Source organism: Corvus kubaryi, unplaced genomic scaffold, assembly GCF_017639235.1.
Source record: "Corvus kubaryi isolate FWS band 111438036 unplaced genomic scaffold, C.kubaryi_AGA036_p1.0 37149, whole genome shotgun sequence".
Classification (NCBI taxonomy): domain Eukaryota; kingdom Metazoa; phylum Chordata; class Aves; order Passeriformes; family Corvidae; genus Corvus; species Corvus kubaryi.
This window is the reverse complement of record NW_024581039.1, coordinates 645,612-656,424: the sequence shown is the minus strand read 5'-3', so window position 1 is coordinate 656,424 and position 10,813 is coordinate 645,612. Positions and strand designations below refer to the sequence as shown.

General features: G+C 51.4%; 2 protein-coding genes across 2 annotated transcripts; one reads left to right on the top strand and one right to left on the bottom strand.

Moving 5' to 3' along the window:
- The first annotated feature begins 64 nt into the window (after window positions 1-64).
- RAX (retina and anterior neural fold homeobox) lies at window positions 65-2,237 on the top strand. The gene is given in 4 exon segments (XM_042021548.1): window positions 65-440; window positions 442-520; window positions 644-871; window positions 1,407-2,237. Coding segments are annotated over 4 exon segments (948 nt in total). The 5' UTR covers window positions 65-252; the 3' UTR covers window positions 1,860-2,237.
- A 4,147-nt stretch (window positions 2,238-6,384) lies between these two features.
- LOC121661392 (gastrin releasing peptide) lies at window positions 6,385-10,813 on the bottom strand. The gene is made up of 3 exons (XM_042021547.1): window positions 10,574-10,813; window positions 9,906-10,156; window positions 6,385-6,787 (listed from the first exon to the last, which is right to left on the bottom strand). The coding sequence occupies exons 1-3, from the start codon at window positions 10,710-10,712 to the stop codon at window positions 6,734-6,736; spliced, it is 444 nt and encodes a 147-aa protein (XP_041877481.1). The 5' UTR covers window positions 10,713-10,813; the 3' UTR covers window positions 6,385-6,733.

Below are 10,813 nucleotides of genomic sequence, written 5' to 3'. Positions count from 1 at the left end.
GGGGCCGGGGCTGGGGCTGGGGCCTGCGGGGCGGGGCGGGGCGGCCGGCGGGGGCCGGGGGATGCCCTGCCTCCCCCTCCATGCCGAAGAGGCGCGGGGGCCTCGCCTTCCATCTCGCCTACCGCCCCCCTGCACTCCTCCCCCGCCCCAAGGAGGCCAGCCCGCCCGGCGACACCGTGCCAGACCTGCCCGCGCCGCCCGGGGGCCGGGCGAGACCGCAGCGCCGCGGCGGAGCCCCGGGCCAGCCGCCTCATGCACCCGCCCGGCGCCCCGCTCGCCATGGCCGAGGGCGCCTTCTCGCTGGCTGCCCCGGCGGCGCGGAGCCCCGGGGGGAACCCGTCGAGGCTGCACAGCATCGAGGCTATCCTGGGGTTCACCAAGGAAGACGGGCTGTTGGGCGCCTTCCCGCCCGACGGTAGCGCCAAGGAGGCGGACCGGCGGGGGCCCCGGCACTGCCTGCCCAAGATGCCCGGAGAGCCGCCGCCGGCCGAGCCCCAGGGCCGCGCCGAGCGCTTCCAAGGTGAGCGCTGTGGACGAACGCCAGGCATCGGGGGGCGGACGGGTGGGCGCCGCTCCCCCACGCCCTCGGGCGAGCCCCGCGGGGAGATCCCGCTGGTGACCCCCCTGTCTTCCCCTCGCAGAGCCGTACTGTCCCGGCAGCGCCAGCCCCGAGCTGCCCGCTGGCAGCAGCGGCGAGGGGAAGCCGTCGGACGAGGAACAGCCCAAGAAGAAACACCGGCGAAACCGCACCACCTTTACCACGTACCAGCTTCACGAGTTGGAGCGTGCCTTTGAGAAGTCCCACTACCCCGACGTGTACAGCCGCGAGGAGCTGGCCATGAAGGTCAATCTGCCCGAGGTCCGCGTCCAGGTAACGCCCGGCCCCCGCGGCGGTCCGGCCCCTACGACCCCCCGCGCCGGGAAGCCGCACACGGCCCGGCCCGACGCGCCTCGGCGCAGCCCCGGGGTCCCGGCGGCCGGAGCAGCCCCGATGCGGCGCGCGGGCCCGTGACCGCAGCACGGCTCCGGCCACACTCGGCCCGGCCGGTGCGCTGCTGAGCGGCCACGCGAGGCCCCACTGGAGCGCGGGGTTCGGGGCCGATTTGCGTCCGGCAGCCGCGTCGTCGGTGCTGCTGCCCTCTGAATGGCGTGTCCCAGCCCGGGGCCGCTGAACCCGCTGTGTACCAGGGCGGTGGCGGTGGATGGGCGGGCCAGCTCCGCTGCGGGGCTGTTTTCCATTCAGCGCAGGGCTGTGAGTCGTGGGGGAACGCCCGAGCCCTCCAAATTCCCTTCTGCCCTAGCTCGGCAAGGCGTGTTTCCCTCGCTCTGTTTTGTGTGCACCGCTGCACCCAGGGGCGAGCCTCTGTCGACCGCCTGGGGCCTGGCTGATACAGCTCTGCTTGCAGGTTTGGTTTCAGAACAGACGGGCTAAGTGGAGGCGGCAGGAGAAACTGGAGGTGACCTCCATGAAGCTGCAGGACTCGCCCATCCTCTCGTTCAACCGCTCGCCACAGGCAACACCCATGGGTCCTCTGAGCAGCAGCCTGCCCCTGGAGACGTGGCTCAGCCCGCCAGTGCCCAGCAGCACAGCCCTGCAGACCCTGCCTGGCTTCGTGGCCTCACCACAGAGCCTGCCTGGCAGCTACACACCACCGCCCTTCCTGAACTCTCCGGCAGTGACCCACGCGCTGCAGCCCCTGGGGGCCATGGGGCCACCGCCGCCTTACCAGTGTGGGGCCACCTTTGTGGACAAGTTCCCTTTGGAAGAGGCAGACCCACGCAACACCAGCATTGCTGCCCTGAGGCTGAAGGCTAAGGAGCACATCCAGTCCATTGGCAAACCCTGGCAGACAATCTGAACTCCCTCTCAGCACCTGGGAGAAAGCCATGGGGAAGGCGCATCCCAGAACGCCCGAGGGACACCCTTACCCTGCCTTGGCTGCCCCGGATGGCCAGGCACAGGAGGGCTATCCCTTGCACCAGCCTTTCCCCCCAGCCTTGATTGGCTTTTGTATTTTGTGGCCCTTTTAATTCCCTTTTCCACAAGCCCTGCAGAGTTGGGGGCCTGATCATAGCTTAGGAAAACCAATCTCTTTTGCTCTCCCTCCTTGGCTGGATGCTTTAGTTGCAATAAAAGCTGCAGTAGGGCAAAGAGCTGTGTAAGGTGGCTGGGAGCCCAGGATGCTGTACCTGGAGAGGCGGTTCTGCTTTTGCATCATTAAATGGCACCATCTGCATGGAGGCTGTGCATCGTGTTTCTTCACCCATATGGGCATCTCAGGCTGGACCCTCCGCTCTGTGTGATGCACAGAGGGGTAGGAGATGCCTGGCTGTGGGCTCTTCTCTGTCCTCCTTCAGCAGCAGAACCCTGCCCAAGCTGGCTGTGGCACTGGAGGCTGTATGCCCAGATGAGAGTGGGCACAGAGGGGCCGGAGCCCTGGCAGTCCTTGGGCCAGGCACACCACTCCCACAGCTGCCCTTGTGGAGCAGTGCCCAGCTCAGGTGGGCTTTGCAGGCTGGAGTCAGTGGCAGTCCTTGCTGCCTCTGCAGAGAGGGAGAACAGCAGGACCCCCAGGGCCCCTGGCCCCTGCAGCCCCGCTGCCACAAGAGGAGACAGACGGTCACTGGCTGGGCACTGACACGCAGCTGGGGCCTGGCAGGCTCATCCTGCCCGCTCTGGCTGCCCAGCACAGCCCCTGGAGGCTGGCACAGAGCTGGGCCATGCCCGCTCCCCTGCCCACCCAGTGCCCATTGCCAGGCTGCCGAAACTAAAACTGCGGCATCTTTATTTTTCATTATCTCCGTTACTGCCTGTAATGGGGCTGAGAAGCTGTAATGAAACACCCCTTCTCTTCTGCTGGGCATGGGGTGCTCTACACACTCAGGAGGTTGTGGCAATTAATGTTTCTCATTAGGGAAGAGAGAAGGATGCACAAGTGGCCTCATTGTGTCCTGGGGATGATTCAGTGCAGACTGGGAGACCTCTCCTTTCACCATTTCCCACTCGTTGTGGCCAGACAAAGGCTGGCATCTAATTATATTTTCACAATCTGTGCGTATCTTTTAAGAGTCCTGTCAGAAACAAGTATGTCAGCTTTGTTCAGCTTCACTTCAGAGAGCTTTTTAACCTTAGACAGCAGTTTCTAAACATCCCTTCACAGCCTTCTCCACAGCAGTCCCCATCTATTGTATGGAGAGCTTCTTTTACAGATAATAATAGGAATCCCTCTTGTTTTCAAATGCCTTTTCCTCTGTCCCCAGCCTCCCTGCAGATCCAACCTGCCTCTCTGGACCAGAGCACACACTATGTTCAGCACCCCCAGCTTCCCTTCCCTGAGCTGTGCTGGTCCAGGGCATGAAGGGAAGCCAAGAGAGTGGTACCCCCTGAATTTGGGGGGAATGAAGCCCTGCTGGGGGGGACCCTCCTGCTGGGATCTGGATTTGACAATTCTACAGTGTGTGCTTTTGTGGTGGTGCCCACCCTTCCCAGCACACAGCTCTTTGCTTCCTTGGCAAAGAGAGGAAGAGCTGCCAGGAAAAGAGTTGCTGTTGCTGTCAGGACCAGGGAGGTATTCTGCTAACCTCTAGTAAGGACACCTGAGTAAAAGAGGAGAACAAAAATCATATTGCTTCAGTTTTTAGGTCTTATTCTAGTGGTCCTTCCACAGGCGAGCTTTGCTTGCATCCCCCGTGATGCTGGAGTTGCAAGAAGGCACGTCTTTTCTGGTGGCTGCAAGAGAAGGATTCCTCTTGGTGTGCTTGAGAAGTGCCTGCATAGCCCAGCCTGTATCAGCAAGAGACACACACTAATGATCGACTGCACAGGCTCTGCACACTCTTCCTTCTCAGGGTAGGAACAATCTCACTTGTCATTACTTGGCTGCAGTCCAGCTGTGGCTCTGAAGCTGAAAACCCCCCTGCAGGTGAGCACATTTAATCGCTGCCCAAAAGTTCTCACCTGTGCTTATTGCTCATGGCTAATAACCAGCTCCCCAAGATTTCAATAGTGCTTTTCCACATTTGGCATTACTACCCTCCTTCTCTCTTACCTACGATTCTTCTGTATCCTGTAAAGCCATGGGAAGAAGCCTCTGACTTCCTGATCAGCTGTCACCAGCGCTGATACTTGGTTACTCGAGATAGTCAAGGACTGGCAGCAGATAAAACCATAATGACAGAGCAGCAGAAGTAGCAGCTGAAGATATCTGCTCACTTTTAATAAGGTCCTGATCCAGCATCTGCAAACAAATAAAGAAAGATTATGGCAAGATATGGTGGTTGTTCTTTTATTGGCATATTAAACAGGTCTTTCTTATACCTTGTACATGTGAACCCTGTAGTGGATCGGCTGTGCACAGACATGTCCTCCAAGGAAAGCTGTGAGTTTATTGCTTAAAATGAATATTTTACCAGCTACACATAAGTGGGCAAATAAAGAGACAGAGGCATATGCAAACTCACATCTTTCTTCTACCCTGTCTAGTTTTCGGTGCTCCTACACTTTCTTTCAAATCGTCCCATTCCATTTTAAAAGCCCATTTGTTCATTTTGTTGTAAATATCTTCTCCTCCTTAATTGGGTGCTGAGTCTAATAATCCTGCCTCGGCTTGTTAACTGTACAATACCAGTCAGAGTTAATGACCCATTAGTGATTAATTCCTTAAACAGCATCTAATTGCTCACTGTAAAACCTTTTCTTAAAACTGGATTAAATCATCTAGATCCTTAACCACTTCTTTACTCTAACTTTGCTAAGGCTATTAGCATGGCCTTCTGAGTGGTCTGTTGCTTCTTTTACTTAAACTGTATTAGCAAGATAGTATTTTTAGTGTCCATACTTGACGTCTTTGCAACACCTGAAGTTCTAAGGAAGAATAATGCAGATTATTACAGACTGCCAGGGAATTAATAATTATGAGGAAAATGCCATGATGGAATTCGATCTCAAAAGTGTATTCTGGTCTCCCTTCCTTCCTATCTCTGCTCAAAATCCTGTCAGTATTCAAGAAAACTAACAGATACCTGAGCTCTTTGAGCCAAACAGAATTTGGACGTGAGGTTCAGGTCACTGGCTCCCTGGTGGAGCAGGACTGTCTCTGTGAGCAGAAGGGACCCTCAGTCCCTGCCGGATGGCTCGGAAGCTGTCATTCCCTCTGGAGCAGCAGGCTGGCTGTCGTGTGTGCTGCTGCCATGGCAGTTCACATCCTCTGTGACATGAAAACACACATTGCTCAGCCATAGCTTGAATTTCTGTTACTAGCTGCTGGGGTCGAGGGCAGCAGGAAGTTGTGCAGGAAGTTGAACGGTCTTGTTTCTTTCTGCCGTGGCTACATCTGACAGGCATTGCAATTACGGACATTCAGTTTCTTACTATTGAAATGTCTCAAGTAGCTGTTCAAAGCTCCTGGTTACATCTTTCCTCGTCTCTACGGACTTACTATGAAGTCCGACAGGCATTAATTCAAGGAGGTTCCCTTCAGCTACAGTGTTTCAGCTTCTCTCTTCTATGCAGTCAGCCTCCTCCTTTGTCACTGTTACAAACCTTGGGACTTCCTTCAGTAGTTTGTCTGCTACATTTTGCTAGCAAAATGCTTGCATAGGAGAAAACAGCGGAATAAAACAAACAAAAGAGAGCGAAACGAAAAGCTGGTTAGACCAGGACGTTGAGATTACGAGTTTCTCTGGTAGAATTAATACCGCGTCTCCTCTCTGAGCATCTCTTGTGTTCTGCCAAGGTATTATCAAAACTGTCTGACATTTGGCAGTCATCCGTGTGTCATATGACACTTCTGCCCCACTAAGATTGGAATTGCAGAGCCGGGCAGAGTGGTGCGACTAAGATACGGCAAACAGCCGCGGTCCCGGGGCTCACGCGGCGCCGGAGCGCACCGGGGCTCCCTGCACGGCCGGGGTCAGACGGTCCCGGGGCTCACCCGGCACCGGAGCGCACCGGCCTCCCTGCACGGCCGGGGCTCAGACGGTCCCGGGGCTCACCCGGCACCGGAGCGCACCGGGGTTCCCTGCACGGCCGGGGCTCAGACGGTCCGAGCTCAAGGGAGCGCAGCGGGGCTGCGACAGTCCGCGCTCCCCGGAGCGCTCCCCTCACGGCCTGGCCGAGGGCGCCGCCTGCCGGAGGCGGGGGGAGTGGGCGGTCGGGGCTCGTCCCGGGCCGAGTTCCGCCCCCGGGCACAGCGGAGCTGCCGCCAGCGGGCCGAGGCTGCGAGGACAGCGCCATCTCCCGGGCGCACACGGGGCACTGAGGCTCCCAACAGAGCGGCTGGAAGCGCAACACACGCCCGTTCCTGGGGAAGGCAGTGGCCCTTGCTACTGGCTTTGACACAGCCAATTTCATTGCTTATCTCAAATAAAAGCATAAACTCCACCTTTTTCTTGGTACTATTTATTGCGAATGTTGCAATGTCATGTAATTTCCAACTAAGAGATGAACTGATTCAATAGGTAAGTCATATAATTAATTGGAAGACCCTTCCGTGACAATTATATATATATGTATACCAAAGCCACTCGAATGAGAAAATGCAACCTTGAAAATGAAGTAGAGGATTTAGTCCTTGCTGAACCATACAAGAATATGTGTATTTAAGTATTTTACACAAAGGAATTCTTGTGTACAGAAAAGAGACCTTGTTGATTATCTGATACAATCAAGTGCTTGTGAAATATAGTCTCTTACAGAAAGCATTCAATTTCTTCATGATTTAGAGACCTTCTTTCAGCTTGGAGTGCTCTCTTTCATATTCACAACTTGAAGCAGATAGTCCATCATCCAATAAAAAGAGAAACTCATTATTTACAGACCCAAACTGAAAAAAGTAATTCACTAAGTTAATAAACCTACTTTAAGTTAATAAGCCTAATAGATAACTGCTCTGTGCATTCACATAACAAATATATTCCTAATAACCCTTCCAAAACAGGCCCCATTTGTCTTGGTTAGTGTAATAACCAACTGCCAAAGTAGGAGGAAAGTCATTCTCCCAAATAATTCTGTTTGCCATCTCATTTATATCCTGTCTCATTAGTGTTAAAAAGCCAAGTCATAGAAATAAAGTAAAGTTTATTTTCCAACTTGCTTTTGCACTTAGTCCAACTTGCAGGAGAGATTTCCGTTCCCTTTTACTACATTAACTGTAATTTATTCACAGAATAAAGAGCAGACAAGGTATTAACCGAAAACAAAATAACACAGGTGCACCATCTTAAGCTAGACTCTGAAAAGTACTGTGGTCACCTCTTCCATTTTTTGACTGTGTGTTACAGCCATTTCCCCACTCTGGGTGAGTCCTTTAGAAAGAATTCTTTTCTTCTTAAGAAATGTACAGTCCAGTGTGAGCATTAGTGGTGATGCACTGGATGATTTGTGCTAATAAGGAAGACCCTGAGGTACTTACCTGTATTTACTTCTAGCTTTGGGCCTTCCTGATCTTGAATTTAAAATTCAAGCTTTAAATAAAATCAGCTAAATTTGAAAGCATCCATGAAACAAAGTTCTTGGAGTCTGTTTGTTCCCAACCCAGCCAGTGTTTGCTGTGTGCAGCAGGTGGGACACAGGGCTGCAGACACAGACTCCTCGTGTTTGGCATCTCTGTGAGTGCATGGGAATTGCAGGCCTCAGAGGGCATGTGCTCCTGGGACAGCCACTGCAGCAGCTGTCAGCAGGGTTCGTTATTTACCTTCTTTTGGTCACATTTAGTACCTCAGTCCAACAGGCCACTGCATAGGGAACAGTAACTCGCTGCAAATCTGGTGTCTGGTTTCTCCTAGAACAAGTTTCTGTTCCAAACTCACATGAAATGTGCCTGGAAAAGTATTTCATGCCAAGGACAAATTTTTTGGATGTGCTGTGCCATCATCCTTAGCTTCCTGTACCTAGTAATCCTCTCCTCTGCATGGACACCTTCCACAGCTGTGGTACAGCTGCACCGTACCCCGAGGGGCTGTCTAACCAAAATCTGTGCACCTGAAACCCCTCACATCCTGACAAATCTAGACAATCAACCCCCAAAGGCCAGTTATGCTCTTGTGTCACTGTGTTCATAAATGTCACAATCAGTATATCAGAGTTCTGCCTTTATAAATAAGACCTCTTTTATTCAAAATAACTTTTAAATGAAAAATAATTCTCATTATTTAAATGTTTAGGAAACTATCACAGCTCTCAAAAGAGTAAAGCACATTCCCTTTGATCTTCATGTTTTCTTCATCTTAAAGGAAGATCTCAGAAATACCTTAACTTTCAGGTGCTTTTTTGAAGCCAAGGGGAAAACAGGGCATCATATCTTATCTAGGCTGCGTAATATCAGGTATTTGTGTCCAACAGCAGGAAAGTACAGCTACAGCTACTTTCATTAGATTTTACTTCAGGGTGGAGACAAAGATGCTGTTGAATGATGGAAATCAAAGGTTCTATGGCCAAACGAGGCTCTGCAAGTAGTCCTCTATAGTCACAGGAAAAACATGAGGTTTTTACTAATCCTTGCAGAAATCTGGATGCTTAAGCCAATAACCTTATTATTCCATAAGGATGTTTGATGTCTGACCACAAAAATGTGGACGTTAATTTATAGTGAAAGTACACACATATGGATATGATTCAACTTACCGGAGGCAACTTCCAGCCTTCCTAAGTAGGATTTATTGACAGATACTTTTTGGAAGTCAGAACATTTCCCTCTTTACATTAAATAATGGAATTTGTTCATTTAATTTGATTACAAAGCTGCACACTGCAGAGCTGAAGATGGAATAAATAGTTTTAGATGGTACTAATAGTTACTATGATGCGTCACTATCATAACACCACAGCCAAAAAGAAATGTATAGGCAGCATTCATATCACTGGCGTGAGAGACTTAAATCACAGCTTAATTTAAAGAGTGAACTTTTATCCACATTCAAATAAAAGCTTAAGTATTCACTGATTTGACTGCACCAGGATTTCAGGAAGGAAACTGGGCTTAAGTTAGCCCAGGAGTATTAATGACATCATATTGCAGTAGAATATGGGACAGGAAAAAAAATCTTCCTATTGATGTCTTTAAGGGGGCGTACTAATCTTTTTACTCTATTTCATTGTCACCCAAAAGAATTCTGCAGCTTTATCACCATGACTGTGCCTGAGGCATTATAAGGAAAGGAGTTTTCTTGTGGATTCCGTGATTTACATTAGACTCCAATTACTTTCTGTTAAACCTGTTATCCTTCCCAGTGTGTTTTATAGGATTTCCTAAAAGAACAGGGATTAATCTGTTCCAAAGCCTTGTTGTCTTGTGAAGCAGCACTAGGAAGGATGGGATGTTGAGGGATGAGGGGGGGCAGCTTATCAGTAGCCCCAGACTCATTTAGCAAACCCAGGAATGATCACAGCAGTAGCCAGCACCATGGGCTGGTGAAAAGGCAAAGGAGACAGGGACAAAGCTGGGACCAGAGAAAATTCTGCAGCGCTGTGGCTTTACCCAGCCCAAGGTGAAACATCCTGAACAGTGGTGGAGGGGGACAGTCGGTGTGATATGGTTCCTCCCGCCCTCACAGCTGTTTTTCACACTAGCTTGGCTTTGCTGGGCAATACGTGCTGCTGATGTGATCACCTAAGCATGAAGAAAAGAAAAGAATGGCCCAACCAAGCAGCTTGAAGGGAACCCAGACTCTAAAATCTGCTGAATGCATGCTGTGTTCATGCCCAGTAGCAAATGAAGTCATCAAAAATACAATTGGTGAGTGACAATCTGTAATCAAGAGCAGAGTCTTACTGTACTGAATGCCTAACACGTAAGGTGCATTTCTGCTGCTTTTCTGGACAATCCACAAGTTAGAGGAAGCTGATATGTTACTGTAAACCAAAAATTGAACACATGGAGTATCTTTACATGTTTTATCTTACTTACATGTTTCCAACTGCTATTGTCATCTGTCTCCCAGGTGCTCCTGGTATACCAGGGAAGCCCTCCTTTTAAAAAGTGAGCACTTTTATTTTCATTCCTTTCCAGCAGCCATAGCAAATATTTTGAGATTTCTTCCCACTGCAGATACTCTTCCAGCTGCTTGATATTGTCAGGTAATGCTGAAAACGGTGTCTTGTTTTCTTCTTCAAAACCATAAGGATAATCTCCAGTGCTCTTTTTCCCCATTAAATGTCCTGTAAGAACAATTGAAGTAGCACAAAATTAACCGAAACGGGTAAAGATTGGATTATTCAAACATCGGCTGGACTTTGCTACTGACGAAGGTGCGGGAAGGTGCGGGAAGGTGCGGGAAGGTGCGGGAAGGGAAGGGGGTAGATAATGTCAAACTGAAGCACTACTGGGACTGATGATTTTGTCAGTGTCACACTCAATTAATTTATTCTGTCTCTTGTGTTACATTGTCAGAGAAAACGTGGCTGAGAAGGGTCAGCGATAACCAAGCACTTTGCCTGGAGATAGAGAGGCGCTTGGTAAGATTTGCTGGAATAAAAGCGGACAGAGAAGCTGGAGGTTTTAGACTTACCCTGCTTCGACACGCGACGCAGGAACCGTGCGTTCCAGTGCCTTTGTAGGAGTTAAACCGCACTTACCCACAGCCCAGTGGCTGCCGCGGGGGTAGATCTTGGTGAGTGCGGGGGTCCCGCCGGGCTGCAGGGGCGCCGCTCCGCCCTGCGCCGTCAGCAGCGCCAGCGCCAGCAGCGGCAGCGCCGCGGGCCGCCCGCCCCCCATCCTGCCCTGCTGCCGGTGCTGCCCCGAGCCGCGCTCCGCTCGGCTTCGGCTCCGGCTCCGAAGCGCTGCCGCCGCCGCCGCCGCCCCCCATTTATCCGGAG

Excerpts from the sequence above, each read along its gene's own strand:
- LOC121661392 (XM_042021547.1), bottom strand. The coding sequence starts at position 10,712 with ATGGGGGGCGGGCGGCCCGCGGCGCTGCCGCTGCTGGCGCTGGCGCTG. Across the intron at positions 10,157-10,573 it reads CGGCAGCCACTGGGCTGTGG|GACATTTAATGGGGAAAAAG; the intron begins GTAAGTGCGGTT and ends TTGTTCTTACAG. Across the intron at positions 6,788-9,905 it reads ACAATAGCAGTTGGAAACAT|ATGATGGACTATCTGCTTCA; the intron begins GTAAGTAAGATA and ends TCTTTTTATTGG.